The 18,782-nt window shown below is 40.7% G+C and overlaps 1 protein-coding gene across 1 annotated transcript in view; it reads right to left on the bottom strand.

Annotated features, from left to right (window-relative positions):
* ADCY10 (adenylate cyclase 10) overlaps window positions 1-18,782 on the bottom strand; it is a 109,736-nt gene that overhangs the window by 25,652 nt on the left and 65,302 nt on the right. Inside the window, exons 19-21 of the mRNA XM_019952121.3 lie at window positions 14,591-14,719; window positions 12,696-12,977; window positions 12,283-12,573 (exon numbers count right to left, since the gene is read on the bottom strand). Coding sequence (XP_019807680.2) covers window positions 12,283-12,573; window positions 12,696-12,977; window positions 14,591-14,719 — 702 coding nt within the window. The remainder of the gene's footprint in view (window positions 1-12,282; window positions 12,574-12,695; window positions 12,978-14,590; window positions 14,720-18,782) is intronic.

The following is an 18,782-nucleotide window of genomic DNA, read 5'->3' as shown; positions in this document are numbered from 1 at the left end:
TGCAGTAATTCAAACTATGAATTAATGATGCTGAAGAAAGCGATGTCAGCTTCTAATGGAGAAATACAGACAATTAATGGAATACCCCAAAGGGCTAACTTAAGGGCTGAGAGCCTTGAATTTGAAACCTTCAGTCTATCTAGACTTCGGTAGGTTAGAAAATTCCGTAATGATCTTAAAACAGAAAACAAATGAGGATTGTTGAAATCTAGCCACTTCTCCATTCAGGGAGAAGGAAGAATCCTAAAGAGGGGAAGGGACTTGTCTCAGATCATATATCTGTTCGTGATGGAAGTCTCCTGACTCCAAGGTGAATGCATGACTCCACAGATCTTTTAATTTACAAAATTCAGTTTCAGCATCTATTGATACTTACCACCTTCTTCTGAAAGCTTTCTGTGCCCTTGCCCCATAGAATTAGTGCCTCAACTTGTGTGTGCCCATTGACCCCATGCAGACCTCTATCATCATCCTTTATCACGCTGTATAAGGATTAATTTGCCCACCTCTCCTAGTCTGCTGTCTAGTTTATCTCTAGTAGACTAGAGGCTGAATAAATTGAATTATGCCTTTATCCTCCTATTCCTCTAAAACTTTCTTGTCAGGGTTACCAGTGACAACCAAGTTGCCAAATCCAAAGGTTACATCTTTGTCTGCATCTTATTACACCTCTTGGCAGCATTTACGACAATTGACCACTCCCTTTTTTTCACCGGCTTTCAAAATACCCATTCCCTTGTTTCCCTCCCTCATTGGCTGCTCGCTTTACTGGCTCCTACTCCTCTATCAATGTTCCAAATTTTGGTAAGCCTCAGTTTGACTGTGGGCTCTTTCCTCCATCCAAATTTCTCCCTAGATAATTTCACCTGCCCATGACTTTAAATTCTACCCATATGACAATGACTTTTGGTTTTACATCTTTAAGACCTGACATCAACCCTTACCTACCGACTCATACATCCAAGTGTCTCCTTGGCAGCTACCACGTGGATGCCTAATTGCAAAATTAAAATGATCTAAACAGAACTCTTGAATCTCTTTTCCATAAACCTACATCCACCAACGTTTCGCCTGTCTTAGTAAGCATCACTGCCGTATTCATTTCTCAAGGCATCACTGCCATATTCATCTCCTCAAGGCAAAAACCTAGACAACGTCCTTGATTCTTTTCTTTCCCTCACCCCATCCCCATTCAGTCCATCAGAAAGTCCCATTATGTCTACTCCAATACATATCTGAATCCATCTTCTTCTGTCAATCTTCTCTAGAGCACCACCCTAGTCCATCACCAAATTTCATCTAGACAAGTGTGAAAAACTGATCTCCCTCCTATTCCTATCCTCTTCAATCTGTTTTCTAAAATGAAGGCAAAGTAAGTTTTTAAAAACATGATTCAGGACTTCTCTGGCAGCGCAGTAATTAAGAATCCACCTGCCAATGCAGGGGACACGGGTTCGAGCCCTGGTCCAGGAAGATCCTACATGCCGTAGAGCAACTAAGCCCATGTGTCACAACTACTGAGCCTGAGCTCTAGACTCCATGCTCCACAACAAGAGAAGCCACCGCAATGAGAGAAGCCACCGCAATGAGAGAAGCCACTGCAATGAGAAGCCCACGCACCGCAATGAAGAGTAGCCCCCCTCGCCACAACTAGAAACAAAAAAACAAACAAACAAAAAAGCCCATGCACAGCAATGAAGACCCAATGCAGCCAAAAATAAATAAATGAAATAATAATTTTAAAAAAATGATTCAGATCTCAGTGGCAGAAACTGCTTGTTTCCTATCTCAACTTCCATTGTCCCTTTTCTCCTTAGTAATAGAACTCAATTTTACTTGGGGAAGCTACATTTTCCAACCTCCCTTGCAACTGGATATATAGCCATGTGACTATTGTATTGTATTGTATTGGTCCTTGAGATATAAGGGGAGTATTGGGTAGGAAGAATTCTAGAAAACTACTGAAAAAGGAAGGGGTATCCCTTTCATTTTTTCGTTTCTTTTCTCCTCCTTCTAGTGTTAAATGTGAACATGATGGCTGGAACTCCAGCTACTATTTTGAACCAAGGATCTCTGATGATCATGAAGACACCAAACCAGTCCCAGTGATGAGACAAGCATTTTACATAGAGAGAAATACATTTAATAATAAATTTAAGCCACTCTAGCTGGGTTCTTGTTATATGCAGCCAATACTAATTCTAATCAATGCTATTCCTTCTTCAACATCCTATATGTTTTGTTTTATATTTCAAATTGTAATAGTGATAGAATGAGATGTGGCAAAAAGCAATATTGGCTAAATAAAGCAAATAAAGTCAGGATATATGAGATATGATTTTTGTCATATCATTCAACCCTTGGGTGAATCATATTATTTTTAGGTCTCCATTTTCTTCATTTATGAAGGAAATATATTAAAAGTTCCCTACTTCAAAGAGGATCTGTAAAAATCAAAAGAAAAGAAATATACGGAATGCTTGTAGGTTCTCAGAATAAAGGAGAAAAGCAAAGAGAGTACTTGCTCACCTGTGGTTTCAAAGACTCAGAAATAAGATTTCAAGTTCAAGATGAAAAACTGACCTCTTTTATTTATCTCCTGACCAGCACATTTTACCCCATTAAAACAAGAATAAAATAATTTTTAAAAGCATAAACTCACAATGTACAGAATGGAAGGGGTCAATTCCTATCTTAGGGCCATGACCCTGGCCCTCCCCTCTGCCTAGAATGCTCTTCCCCAGCCATCCATACAATAAAATCCCTCATTTCCTTTGCCTTTCCATGAATCTTACCTCTCACTGAGGGCTACCCTAACGACTCTGCACTCCTCATCTCCCTTGCCCTACCCAACATTCTTTTCTGGTTTTCTCCTTGGGATCACTTACACATACTACAGAATTTACTTCTTTGTTAATGTTTTCTCTCCATTGTCTGCTTCTCCACAACAGAATGCTGTTTTGTTCCCTGATGCATCTAAGGTGCCTAGAGCACTGTTTGACACATATCAGAAACCCAATAAATATTTGATGAATGAGTAAACGAAACATTAAATGAGATTTCAGCACATGTCAAGAAGATCAAGGAATGAGAGGAGTGCTCCCTGAAGAATTAGATGGAGCAAGTGGAACGAAAGAGCCCAGGAGGGAGCCCATGGGCTGTTGATCCTTGGAATGGATCAAGAGTCAGATAAGTTTTTAGGAAGGATATGAGGATTGATAGAGAATTGAAAAGAAAATCAACTTCCTCACTATCTGATTCATAGCTAATGCTGTGTCCTTGAACCTCTTATGATATGTCCTTCTCCAACCTTTTTTTTTTTTTTTTTTGTGGTATGCGGGCCTCTCACTGTTGTGGCCTCTCCCGTTGCAGAGCACAGGCTCCGGATGCGCAGGCTCAGCGGCCATGGCTCACAGGCCTAACCACTCTGCAGCATGTGGGATCTTCCTGGACTGGGGCACGAACTCATGTCCCCTGCATCTGCAGGCAGACTCTCAACCACTGCGCCACCAGGGAAGCCCCTCCAGCATTTCTTAAAAGCATACCTCATGGACTTCCCTGGTGGTACAGTGGTTAAGAATCTGCCTGCCAATGCAGGGGACACGGGTTTGAGCCCTGGTCCAGGAAGATCCCACACGCCGTAGAGCAACTAAGCCCGTGAGCCACAACTACTGAGCCTGCACTCTAGAGCCAGTGCTCCGCAACAAGAGAAGCCACCACAATGAGAAACCAATGCACTGCAACAAAGAGTAGACCCACTCGCCGCAACTAGAGAAGGCCTGCATGCAGCAACAAAGACCCAATGCAGCCAAAAATAAAATAAAATAAAATAAAAATAATTATTAAAATAAAAGCATACCTCACACTTTGGGAGATTCAGGGGTAATGGACAGACTGTCCAGCCAAGATTGAAGCAGGATATTATAAAGAAGACATGGCAAAAAAAAAGTTTCCTAGAAACTCTAGGAAAAATAAACTTCTGTTAAGAAATCTATTCACGAAGAGGAACCAAGATGGTGGAGTAGAAGGACATGCTCTCACTCCCTCTTGTGAGAACACCAGAATCACAACTAACTGCTGGACAATCATCGACAGGAAGACACTGGAACTCAGCAGAAAACATACCCCACCATCCAAAGACAAGGAGGAGCCACAATGAGACGGTAGGAGGGGCGCACTCACAGTAAAATCAAATCCCATTACTGCTCGGTGGGCGACTCACAGACTGGAGAACACTTATACCACAGAAGTCCACCCACTGGAGTGAAGGTTCTGAGCCCCACGTCAGGCTTCCCAACCTGGGGGTCTGGCAACGGGAGGAGGAATTCCTAGAGAATCAGACTTTGAAGCCTTGTGGGATTTGATTTCAGGACTTTGACAGGACTGGGGGAAACAGAGACCCCACTCTTGGAGGGCACACACAAAGTAGTGTGTGCATTGGGACCCAGAGGAAGGAGCAGTGACCCCATAGGAGACTGAACCAGACCTACCTGCTAGTGTTGGAGGGTCTCCTGCAGAGGCGGCGGGTGGCTGTGGCTCACTGTGGGGACAAGGGCACTGGCAGCAGAAGTTCTGGGAAGTACTCCTTGGTGTGAGCCCTCCCAGAGTCTGCCATTACCCCCACCAAAGAGCCCAGGTAGGCTCCAGTGTTGGGTTGCCTCAGGCCAAACAACCAACAGGGAGGGAACCCAGCCCCACCCATCAGCAGTCAAGTGGATTAAAGATTTACTGAGCTCTGCCCACCGGAGAAACAGTCAGCTCTCCCCACCACCAGTTCCTCCCATCAAGAAACTTGCACAAGGTTCTTAGATAGCCTCATCCACCAGAGGGCAGACAGCAGAAGCAAGAAGAACTACAATCCTGCACCCTGTGGAACAAAAACCACATTCACAGAAAGATAGACAAGATGAAAAGGCAAAGGGCTATGTACCAGATGAAGGAACAAGATAAAACCCCAGAAAAACAACTAAATGAAGTGGAGATAGGCAACCTTCCAGAAAAACAATTCAGAATAATGATAGTGAAGATGATCCAGGACCTCGGAAAAAGAATGGAGGCAAAGATCCAGAATACGCAAGAAATGTTTAACAAAGACCTAGAAGAATTAAAGAACAAACAAACAGATAAACACTACAATAACTGAAATGAAAACTACACTAGAAGGAATCAACAGCAGAATAACTGAGGCAGAAGAATGGATAAGTGACCTGGAAGACAGAAAGGTGGAATTCACTGCTGCGGAACAGAATAAAGAAAAAAGAATGAAAAGAAATGAAGACAGGCTAACAGACCTCTGGGACAACATTAAACACAACAACATTCGCATTATAAGGGTCCCAGAAAGAGAAGAGAGAGAGAAAGGACCCGAGAAAATATTTGAAGAGATTATAGTCTAAAACTTCCCTAACATGGGAAAGGAAATAGACACCCAAGTCCAGGAAGCGCAGCGAGTCCCATACAGAATAAACCCAAGGAGAAACACACCAAGACACACAGTAATCAAATTGGCAAAAATTAAAGACAAAGAAAAATTATTGAAAGCAGCAAAGGAAAAACGAAAAATAACATACAAGGGAACTCCCACCAAGTTAACAGCTGATTTCTCAGCAGAAACTCTACAAGCCAGAAGGGAGAGGCATGGCATACTTAAAGTGATGAAAGGGAAGAACTTACAACCAAGATTACTCTACCTGGCAAGGATCTCATTCAGATTCGATGGAGAAATCAAAATCTTTACAGACAAGCAAAAGCTAAGAGAATTCAACACCACCAAACAAGCTCTACAACAAATGCTAAAGGAACTTCTCTAAGTGGGAAACACAAGAGAAGAAAAGGACCTACAAAAACAAACCCAAAACAATTAAGAAAATGGTCATAGGAACATACATATCGATAATTACCTTAAACGTGAATGGATTACATGCTCCAACTAAAAGACACAGGCTTGCTGAATGGATACAGAAACAAGACCCATATATATGCTGTCTACAAGAGACCCACTTCAGACCTAGGGACACATACAGACTGAAAGTGAGGGGATGGAAAAAGATATTCCATGCAAATGGAAATCAAAAGAAAGTTGGAGTAGCAACACTCCTATCAGATAAAATAGACTTTAAAATATAGAATGTTACAAGAGACAAGGAAGAAACTACATGATGATCAAGGGATCAATCCAAGAAGAAGATATAACAATCGTAAATATTTATGCACCCAACATAGGAGCACCTTAGTACATAAAGCAAATGCTAACAGCCATAAAAGGGGAAATCAACAGTAACACAATAATAGTAGGAGACTTTAACATCTCACTTACACCAATGGACAGATCATCCAAAATGAAAATAAATAAGGAAACAGAAGCTTTAAATGACACAATACACCAGATAGATTTAATTGATATTTATAGGACATTCCATCCAAAAACAGCAGATTACACTTTCTTCTCAAGTGCGCATGGAACATTCTCTAGGATAGATCACATCTTGGGTCACAAATCAAGCCTCAGTAAATTTAATAAAATTGAAATCATATCAAGCATCTTTTCTGACCACAATGCTATGAGATTAGAAATGAATTACAGGGGAAAAAACCGTAAAAAACACAGACACATGGAGGCTAAACAATACGTTACTAAATAACCAAGAGATCACTGAAGAAATCAGAGAGGAAATCAAAAAATACCTAGAGACAAATGACAATGAAAACACAACGATCCAAAACCTATGGGATGCAGCAAAAGCAGTTCTAAGAGGGAAGTTTATAGCTATACAAGCCTACCTCAAGAAACAAGGAAAATCTCAAATAAACAATCTAACCTTACACCTCAAGGAACTAGATAAAGAAGAACAAACAAAACCCAAAGTTAGAAGAAGGAAAGAAATCATAAAGGTCAGAGAAGAAATAAATGAAATAGAAACAAAGAAAACAATAGCAAAGATCAATAAAACTAAAAGCTGGTTCTTTGAGAAGATAAACAAAATTGATAAACCATTAGCCAGACTCATCAAGAAAAAGAGGGAGAGGGCTCAAATCAATAAAATTAAAAATGAAAAAGGAGAAGTTACAACAGACACTGCAGAAATACAAAGCATCCTAAGAGACTACTACAAGCAACTCTATGACAATAAAATGGACAACCTGGAAGAAATGGACAAATTCTTAGAAAGCTATAACCTTCCAAGACTGAACCAGGAAGAAACAGAAAATATGAAGAGACCAATCACAAGTAATGAAATTGAAACTGTGATTAAAAATCTTCCAACAAACAAAAGTCCAGGACCAGATGGCTTCACAGATGAATTCTATCAAACATTTAGAGAAGAGCTAACACCCATCCTTCTTAAACTCTTCCCAAAAATTGCAGAGGAAGGAACACTCCCAAACTCATTCTGTGAGGCCACCATTACCCTGATACCAAAACCAGACAAAGATACTACAAAAAAAGAAAATTACAGACCAATATCACTGATGAAGAGAGATGCAAAATTCCTCAACAAAATACTAGCAAACAGAATCCAACAACACAATAAAAGGATCATACACCATGATCAAGTGGGATTTATCCCAGGGATGCAAGGATTCTTCAATATATGCAAATCAATCAATGTGATACACCATATTAGCAAACTGAAGAATAAAAACCATATGATCATCTCAATAGATGTAGAAAAAGCTTTTGACAAAATTCAACACCCATTTATGATAAAAACTCTCCAGAAAGTGGGCATAGAGGGAACCTACCTCAACATACTAAAGGCCATATAAGACAAATCCACAGCAAACATCATTCTCAATGGTGAAAAACTGAAAGCATCTCCTCTAAGATCAGGAATGAGACAAGGATGTCCACTCTCACCACTATTATTCAACATAGTTTTGGAAGTCCTAGCCACGGCAATCAGAGAAGAAAAGGAAATAAAAGGAATCCAAATTGGAAAGGAAGAAGTAAAACTGATACTGTTTGCAGATAACATGATACTATACATAGAGAATCCTAAAAATGCCACCAGAAAACTACTAGAGCTAACCAATGAATTTGGTAAAGTTGCAGGATACAAAACTAATGCACAGAAATCTCTTGCATTCCTATACACTAATGATGAAAAATCTGAAAGAGAAATTAAGGAAACACTCCTATTTACCATTGCAACAAAAAGAATAAAATACCTAGGAATAAACCTACCTAGGGAGACGAAAGATCTGTATGCTGAAAACTATAAGACACTGATGAAAGAAATTAAAGATGATACAAACAGATGGAGAAATATGCCATGTTCTTGGATTGGAAGAATCAATACTGTGAAAATGACTATACTACCCAAAGCAATCTACAGATTCAATGCAATCCCTATCAAATTACCAATGGCATTTTTTATGGAACTAGAACAAAAACTCTTAAAATTTGTATGGAAACACAAAAGACCCTGAATAGCCAAAGCAGTCTTGAGGGAAAAAAATGGACCAGGAAGAATCAGACTCCTTGACTTCAGACTATACTACAAAGCTACAATAATCAGGACAATATGGTACTGGCACAAAAACAGAAACATAGATCAATGGAACAAGATAGAAATCCCAGAGATAAACCCACACACCTATGGTCAAATAATCTATGACAAAGGAAGCCAGGATATGCAATGGAGAAAAGACAGTCTCTTCAATAAGTGGTGCTGGGAAAACTGGACAGCTACATGTAAAAGAATGAAGTTAGAACACTCCCTAACACCATACACAAAAATAAACTCAAAATGGATTTGAGGCCTAAATGTAAGACCAGACACTATAAATCTCTTAGAGGAAAACACAGGAAGAACACTCTTTGGCATAAATCACAGCAAGATATTTTTTAATCTATCTCCTAGAGTAATGGAAATAAAAACAAAAATAAAGAAATGGGACCTAATGAAACTTCAAAGCTTTTACACAGCAAAGGAAACCATAAACAAGATGAAAAGACAACACTCTGAATGGGAGAAAATATTTGCAAACAAATCAGTGGACAAAGGATTAATCTCCAAAATATATAAACAGCTCATGCAGCTCAATATTAAAGAAACAAACAATCCAATCCAAAAATGGGCAGAAGACCTAAATAGACATTTCTCCAAAGAAGACATACAGATGGCCAAGAAGTACATGAAAAGCTGCTCAACATCACTAATTATTAGAGAAATGCAAATCAAAACTACAATGAGGTATCATCTCACACCAGTTAGAATGGGCATCATCAGAAAATCTACAAACAACAAGTGCTGGAGAGGGTGTGGAGAAAAGGGACCCCTCTTGCACTGTTGGTGGGAATGTAAATTGATACAGCCACTATGGAGAACAGTATGGAGGTTCCTTAGAAAACTAAAAATAGAACTACCATACGACCCAGCAATCCCACTACTGGGCATATACCCAGAGAAAACCATAATTCAAAAAGATGCATGCACCCCAATGTTCATTGCAGCACTTTTTACAATAGCCAGGTCATGGCAGCAACCTAACACCCATCGAAGATGAATGGATAAAGAAGTTGTGGTACATATATACAATGGAATATTACTGAGCCATAAAAAGGAACGAAATTGGGTCATTTGTTGAGACGTGAATGGATCTAGAGACTGTCATACAGAGTGAAATAAGTCAGAAAGAGAAAAACAAATATTGTATATTAACGCACGTATGTGGAACCTAGAAAAATGGTACCGGTGAACCGGTTTGCAGGGCAGAAGTTGAGACACAGATGTAGAGAACAAACATATGGACACCAAGGGGGGAAAGCCGTAGGTGGGTGGGGATGGTGGTGTGATGAATTGGGCGATTGGAATTGACATGTATACACTGATGTGTATAAAATTGATGACTAATAAGAATCTGCTGTATAAAAAATAAATAAAATTAAATTTAAAAATTAAAAAAAGAAATCTATTCACAGTATATTACTACTTAGTTCTCTAATGGACAGCATTTTCATAGTCTTAATAATGTAAATACTTGATTGATTTATCTAATGATAATTCTATAACAATATTGGAGGAGAGGTGCCCAAGAGTGGCTTAATAGAGTTTAAATCCTTACCTACCATAGCAAGACTAAAACAGATGATGTCAAATTTGATTTTTAAAAAAGCAGCATTGGGCTTCCCTGGTGGCGCAGTGGTTGAGAGTCTGCCTGCCGATGCAGGGGACACGGGTTCGTGCCCCGGTCCGGGAAGATCTCACACGCCGTGGAGCGGCTAGGCCCGTGAGCCATGGCCGCTAAGCCTGCGCGTCCGGAGCCTGTGCTCCGCAACGGGAGAGGCCACAACAGTGAGAGGCCCGCGTACCGGAAAAAAAAAAAAAAAAAAAAAAAAGCACCATTAACATACCACTTAGTATATGGAAGTAATGACTAGAGGGAACAGCTAAGTTAAAAATGTTTGCCCCTGAGAAGAAATATTGAACATACATATGCAGGGCAGTAGGTCATGGGACTATTGCTTTTACGGTAAAACTTTCAGGAAATCTAAAAAATGTCTTTATTTAAAGATGTCTAGTTGATACTCTTTTAAATAGGTGAAAAATTATAAGGGAAATAGTCAAACCCTGGCCTCACTCAGGTGGAGGTTCTGTTGAAAGGACATCAGTAGATATGACTCAGAGATATCTGGTAACATATGCTCCAAGGTCAAACGGTTAAGGAACATTGGAGAACCTGAAATAACTGGAGTTGTTTCCTTTGGTGGCCCTAGCCAGCCTGCTTAAGACCAACGAACTACTCAGGCTAAACTGTCTGCTAGCTGCCAGCTGATTCTACCCCTCACCAAATAAATAATTAAAACATACATATGTAATATATGTAGTTTATATATAATTTGTTTATATATATAATGTGTATATAAAATAAGACTCACTGATCCCACAGAGTCTGGAATACAGTAGGTCCCCTACATACAAATGAGTTCCGTTCTGGGAACACGTTCATCAAGTCCAATTTGTTCGTAAGTCCAACAAAGTTAGCCTTGGTACCCAACTAACACAATCATCTGTATAGTACTGTACTATAATAAGTTTATAATACTTTTCACACAAATAATACATAAAAAACAAACACAAAAGTAAAGCATTTTTAATCTCACAGTACAGTACCTTGAAAAGTACAGTAGTACCAGCTACATCACTGCTGCTTTTATGCCTGCTTCTGGACATCCTGGGCTTGTAATAAAGATACTGTACTACTGTACTCTATACAGTACTGTACAGTAAAGTACACAAAAGCACCACCACTTGTAGAGGATGCACACACCTGACAATGTACGCCAGACACATGAACTAACTTACATGACTGGACATGCGAACGCACGTTCACATCTTTGAAAGTTCGCAACTTGAAGGTTCCTATATAGGGGACTTAACTGTATTCTTTCCCTTTTCTCTTATCTCTGTCAGTTGACTCTCTCCTATTAATGCTTTCATTGGTGCTTTGACTATGGCCCTGTGTTGGGATCCTTCACTGAAGAGCCCCTGATCCAGTCATGCATCCTCTTCAGCTCTCCATCACCTGCCCTCTAGGTGCCTGTTTTATTCTAGCAGCCCACTACTAGGGGTCTTCTCACACTCCTAGGGGTACTCTTGGGAACAACTTAAAATGATGCCAGGCTGGCTTTTTCTCCCAGGTGAGTTATATCTGATTTATAGGAAACCCTCACACATCCTCTCCCAAACTCTGGGAGGGCAGGTTGATCCTGGGGCAGCCACTGGCCACTCTGCCCTCATTAGGTGTGAGGTCTTCTGTGTCATCTAACTGATTCCAAGGAAGACATCTTCCTAGCACTGACGCTCATACATTTTTTCCACTGGAACCTTGTTTCAAACTACACAGAGAGCAACAACATTTTATCTGCCAAGAAGCACCACTCCCTCTCGGATCTTGCTCTCCCCCCCCACTTCATGTCAGACCCTGCTCCCTACCCGCTACCCTCCTTGGATTCCATCCCTTGGTGCGAAGGAAGCTGGGTCTGTTTTATTCCTTTGGACATTTTAATTTGGGCTCTGGTCACACCCTATTTTGCCAGAGTCCTTACCCCCGAATCCTCCCTGACAGTCTCACAGTGAGATTGGTTCTGCCAACTCAGCTACATGTATACTCCCCAACTTCCTGCCCTGCTGACCTACACTGCTCATGTCTCATCATTCATGGTGCCCGAGCCTGCAGAGGACTTGAAATCCTCATGGTCCAGACCCACTTCTTCTAGGTCTTGTCTCCACGTCCCCCAGTTATAGTTAGGACTAATTAGGAACGAAGAAAGTTTACTTTGAAATCCATGGGACTTAGCCATCTTCCTAATGGTATCCAAGTCCAAAGTGTTGAGCCGGATGTCCACTGCAAAGTGGTGAAAGGGGACGAAGTCTCCACTTCGGCAGTGGTCACACCTGTGGGCGTTTTCTTCCAGAAAGCGGGCACATTTCAAGTGCATGGCTTTCTTCTGGTCTTTCAGCCACAGCTCATAGGCTGTTTTCTGCATCATCGGGCTGCAGAAGCGAATGATGTGGCACTCAATCACCTCACTTTCCAGCTCACAGAGCTCTTCCTCTTCACCATGGGCTAGAGAGGACAGAAAGGCAGTGGGCCATAAGTCAGCCCCTGCTACAAAATACAGATCAGTTCTTTTAGCAAGATGTGCCTTAAACTAAAGGAAATATGGGTCACTTCCAGGCTCTACTTACCCATTCCTTCAGAGGGTGGCTGCAGAGAGAGGGAACGATAATTCACCTCAAACGAGGCCGCGTTCTGTTTTAGGGCTATTCGTAGCTCCTTGCCATTCCGGAAACAGTCAAAGACGTTGGATTTCACGAGGGTTGCCAGGGCAGTGATCATCATCTTCATGTTCCAACAAGGGAGGATCTCATACAACAGTTCTGTAGTGAAGGTCAGGCCAATGATGGCTGCACATCTCACCAGCATCTGGCGGGACAGGCTCATGCTATCCAGCTGGACCAGAGAGATTTCTGCAGGTGGAAAGCCACACAATAGGGAACTAGTCATCTGTCTTTATCAGATACATTCTAGAGATGGACAACTGTCCTGTTCTCTAGTTCTTGTTCAATAGAACGACACCCAGCTGAGCTAGGCCAAAAGAAGTATTTGCTTAGTACCTATTTCACAGATAGCACTTGTGTCAGGAGTATAAAAGATGGAGATGCTATGACCTAAAAATATGCATGTCCCATTGGCCATGACAATAAGATGGATTTCAAGGTGTTCTGATTTTGTGTTAAAGTGTGACAAGGGTGTGTGAGGAGAGCAGAGGTCATGCTGAGAAGTGGTCAGAAGGAGAAGGGCCTGCCATCCGTGTTCTGTGTTGACTTCTCCAGCTGCTCATTCTCTGTCTTCTTCCCTGGCTGCCCTTTCTCCTGGAACTTCCCAGCAATAAGCTTTCTCTCTATCTGCCTCAGGGATTCAGTTATTCTTGTGACAACCCATTACCATCTCTATGCTCATGACCAAGTGTCAGAGAGCTCCTAGCTCCAATTCCATCTTCTCATCTAAGTTCGCGTATCATAGCTCACATGGCTTCTTGGACATCTTGACCAGGATGTCCTTCTATTACATCACCCTCCTCAGGGACAAAATATGAACTTCTCAATATGTCCACAGAACATTGTAGAAACCGAGCTAGTCCAGATATAAGTAGGGTTAGCAGATGTAAGCTTTTATATGTAGAACAGATAAACAAAGGCTACTGTATAGCACAGAGAACTATATTCAGTATCCTATAATAAACCATAATAGAAAAAAATATTTAAAAAAAAAAGAATGTGGGAATTCCCTGGTCGCCTAGTGGTTAGGATTCCAGGCTTTCACTGCCATGGCCTGGGTTCAATCCCGGGTCAGGGAACTGAGATCCTGCAAGCTGCATGGTGTGGCCAAAAAAAAAAAAAAAGAATATATATATATATGTATGTATAACTGAATCATTTGGCTGTACAGCAGAAATTAAGACAACATTGTAAATCAACTATACTTCAATAAAAAAAATATTGATTAAGAGAAACCAAGCTAATCCACCTTGCTATTTTAGTAGACATAGTGAATGAAACACAAATGATGCTCTTTTGGAGATAGAGAACTTGAGGTCTCATCCTTGTACTAAACATTTGAAGTTGAACATTTTATAGATGGCATGGATTGGAGCTGAATGCATGCTAGAACACTGCTTGAAATTCATTTTTCTTGAAATAAATAACAGTACGTCCCTGATATAAATTCACTTGTTTGTCATTTCTTATGGAAGTAGATAGCAGGAAAAGTATCACTGTTAGATCTTCTCTCTCACTATTTGATTTCTGTTTAATTGAAAATGTACTATACCTCATTCTTTTATGCAGACGAATAAAACTTTGTTCAAATCAGACTCCAGCGTATGCACAGGGGGAAGGTGGCTACTGTTTAGAAGCAGAAAAGCCAAGCTTGTAATGGAACCTTCCCATTGCCTGGGCAACACACAATAAAAACAAAGCCAGTCTTCTATCTTCCTTTCTCCTTTGTTGGAGGCATCCTAGAGAAAGCAAGAGGGGAATCTAGGTCCTGGAAAATGAACACCAGGTCAAATTTTCTTTACCTTTTAATGATGCTGGCAGTGACAAGTTTTTCAATCTGACACCACTAGCGAGGTTACAGACTTCTTCATTTCCCTCCTCAAGACCAAAAGTAAATTTTTTTAAGTCCTCTGTTGGCTTAGCAAAATTCTCTACAGAGGGGTAAAAGGGAAGAAAAGTTGAGAGTCATTGTCCTATTATCATCTGGATTTTCCAATAAACTTCGAGATGGGTCTCACATGAGAAAGAGCAGGCAGAGATGTGTGTTGGTTTGTAAAGTATTCTGGAATACTGTGTTTTAAGTAAAACTGATATATGAAAATCAAAATTTACTCAAAACATGTTTTTCCTCCCCTGCCCCCAAGAAAAAAAGGATTGGTAATTATCCATATGTATGTTCCTATTACCATTTTCTTAATTGTCTTGTGTTTTTTATTGTAGGTCTTTTCCTTCTCTTGTGTTTCCTACCTAGAGAAGTTCCTTTACCATTTGTTGTAAAGCTGGTTTGGAGGTGCTGAATTCTCTTAGGTTTTGCTTGTCTGTAAAGCTTTCAATTTCTTCGTCGAGTCTGAATGAGATCCTTGCTAGGTAGAGTAATCTTGGTTGTTGGATTTTCCCTTTCATCACTTTAAATATGTCCTGCCACTCCCTTCTGGCTTGCAAAGTTTCTGCTGACAGATCTGCTGTTAAGCTTATGGTGATTCCTGTGTATGTTATTTGTTGCTTTCCCCTTGCTGCTTTTAATATATTTCCTTTGTATTTAATTTTTGATAGTTTGATTAATATGTGTCTTGGCATGTTTCTCCTTGGATTTTTCCTATATGGGACTCTGTGTGCTTCTTGGACTTGATTGACTATTTCCTTTCCCATATTAGGGAAATTTTCAGCTATAATCTCTTCAAATATTTTCTCAGTCCCTTTTTTTTCTCTTCTTCTTCTGGGACCCCTATAATTAGAATGTCAGTGCATTTAATGTTGTCCCAGAGGTCTCTGAGACTGTCTCAATTCTTTTCAGTCTTTTTTCTTTATTCTGCTCGGTGATAGTTATTTCCAATATTTTATCTTCCAGGTCACTTATCCGTTCTTCTGCCTCAGTTATACTGCTATTGATTCCTTCTAGAGAATTTTTAATTTCATTTATTGTGTTGTTCATCATTGTTTGTTTGCTCTTTAATTCTCCTAGGTCTTTGTTAAACGTTTCTTGTATTTTCTTCATTCTATTTCCAAGATTTTGGATCATCTTTACTAACATTACTGAATTCTTTTTCAGGTAGGCTGCCTATTTCCTCTTCATTTGTTTGGTCTGTTGGGTTTTTACCTTGCTCCTTCATCTGCTGTGTATTTCTCTGTCTTCTTATTTTGGTTAACTTACTGTGTTTGGGGTCTCCTTTTCGCAGGCTGCATGTTCATAGTTCCTGTTGTTTTTGGTGCCTGCCCCCAGTGGGTAAGTTTGGTTCAGTGAGTTGTATAGGCTTTCTGGTGAAGGGGGCTGCTGCCTGTGTTCTGGTGGATGAGGCTGGATCTTGTCTTTCTGGTGGGCAGCACCACGTCCGGTGGTGCATTTTGGGGTGTCTGTGAACTTATTATATTTTCAAGCAGCCTCTCTGCTAATGGGTGGGGTTGTGTTCCTGTCTTGCTAGTTGTTTGGCATAGGGTGTCCAGCACTGTAGCTTGCTGGTCGTTGAGTGAAGCTGGGTGCTGGTGTTGAGATGGAGATCTCTGGGAGATTTTCGCCGTTTGATATTATGTGGAGCTGGGAGGTCTCTTGTGGACCAGTGTCCTGAAGTTGGCGCTCCCACCTCAGAGGCACAGCACTGACTCCTGGCTGCAGCACCGAGAGCCTTTCATCCACACGGCTCCTTAATTTGGGATGATTCGTTGTCTATTCATGTATTCCACAGATGCAGGGTACATCAAGTTGATTGTGGAGCTTTAATCCGCTGCTTCTGAGGCTGCTGGGAGAGATTTCCCTTTCTCTTCTTTGTTCTCACAGCTCCTGGGTTTCAGCTTTGGATTTGGCCCCTCCTCTGCGTGTAGATCGCCTGAGGGCATCTCTTCCCCTCTCAGACAGGACGGGGTTAAAGCAGCAGCTGATTCAGGGGCTCTGGCTCACTCAGGCCGGGGGGAGGGGGGGGGGAAGGGAGGGGCACGGAGTGCGGGGCGGGCCTGCGGCCGCAGAGGCCAGCACGATGTTTCAACAGCCTGAGGTGCGCCGTGCGTTCTCCCAGGGAAGTTGTCCCTGGATCACGGGACCCTGGCAGTGGCGGGCTGCACAGGCTCCTGGGAGGGGAGGTGTGGATAGTGACCTGTGCTCGCACACAGGCTTCTTGGTGGCTGCAGCAGCAGCCTTAGCGTTTCATACCTGTCTCTGGTGTCTGCGCTGATAGTCACAGCTCGCACCTGTCTCTAGAGCTCGTTTAGGCGGTGTTCTGAATCCCCTCTCCTCGCACACCCTTTTGGAAAGTCTGAGGTCTTCTGCCAGCATTCAGTAGGTGTTCTGTAGGGGTTGTTCCACATATAGATGTATTTCTTATGTATTTGTGGGGGAGAAGGTGACCTCCACGTCTTACTCCGCCATCGTGAAATCTTCACCATTTTTAATATCTCTTTCTGACAATAACCACATCTTTAAGTAGAGTACAGTCTTCCACAGAATGTGTTTGCCTCCGAGTGTGGGTATTTCAATGTGCATACCAGTATATATATAAGTATATAATATAAGCTATATTTGTAAAACTGCATGTCTTATGGAAGACATCCTGTAGTTATTACCAATCCTTTTAATTAAATGCTCCAATGAAAAGACATACACTGGCTGAATGGACACAAAAACAAGACCCGTATATATGCTGTCTACAAGAGACCCACTTCAGACCTAGGGACACATACAGACTTAAAGTGAGGGGATGGAAAAAGATATTCCATGCAAAAGGAAATCAAAAGAAAGTTGGCGTGGCAATTCTCACACCAGACAAAATAGACTTTAAAGACTATTACAAGAGACAAAGAAGGACACTACATAATGATCAAAGGATCAATCCAAGAAGAAAATATAACAGTTGTAAATATTTATGCACCCAACATAGAAGCATCTCAATACATAAGGCAAATGCGAACTGCCATAAAAGGGGAAATCGACAGTAACACAGTCATAGTAGGGGACTTTAACACCCCACTTTCACCAATGGACAGATCATCCAAAATGAAAATAAATAAGGAAACACAAGCTTTAAATGATACATTAAACACGATGGACTTAATTGATATTTGTAGGACAATCCATCCAAAAACAACAGAACACACTTTCTTCTCAAGTGCTCATGGAACATTCTCCAGGATAGATCATATCTTCAGTCACAAATCAAGCCTTGGTAAATTTAAGAAAATTGAAATTGTATCAAGTATCTTTTCCAACCACAAGGCTATGAGACTAGATATCAATTACAGGAAAAAAATCTGTAAAAAATACAAACACATGGAGGCTAACTAAAAGTACAATACTAAATAACCAAGAGATCACTGAATAAATCAAAGTGGAGATCAAAAAATATCTACAAACAAATGACAATGAAAACACGATGACCCAAAACCTATGGGATGCAGCAAAAACAGTTCTAAGAGGGAAGTTTATAGCAATACAATCCAACCTCAAGAAACAAGAAACATCTCAAATAAACAACCTAACCTTACACCTAAAGCAGTTAGAGAAAGAAAAACAAAAAAACCCCAAAGTTACCAGAAGGAAAGGAATCATAAAGATCAGATCAGAAATGAAGGAAACGATAGCTAAGATCAATAAAACTAAAAGCTGGTTCTTTGAGAAGATAAAATTGATAAACCATTATCCAGACTCATGAAGAAAAAAAGGCAGAAGACTCAAATCAACAGAATTAGAAATGAAAAAGAAGTAAAAACTGACACTGCAGAAACACAAAAGATCACGAGACATTACTATAAGAAACTATATGCCAATAAAATGGACAACTTGGAAGAAATGGACAAATTCTTAGAAAAGCACAACCTTCTGAGACTGAACCAGGAAGAAATAGAAATTATAAACAGACCAATCACAAGCACTGAAATTGAAACTGGGATTAAAAATCTTCCAACAAACAAAAGTCCAGTACCAGATGGCTTTATAAGTCAATTCTATTAAACATTTAGAGAAGACCTAACACCTATCCTTCTCAAACTCTTCCAAAACATAGCAGAGGG

This window comes from Tursiops truncatus, chromosome 1 (genome assembly GCF_011762595.2).
Source record: "Tursiops truncatus isolate mTurTru1 chromosome 1, mTurTru1.mat.Y, whole genome shotgun sequence".
In the NCBI taxonomy this organism is placed as follows: domain Eukaryota; kingdom Metazoa; phylum Chordata; class Mammalia; order Artiodactyla; family Delphinidae; genus Tursiops; species Tursiops truncatus.
This window is presented reverse-complemented; position numbering and strand designations above follow the sequence as displayed.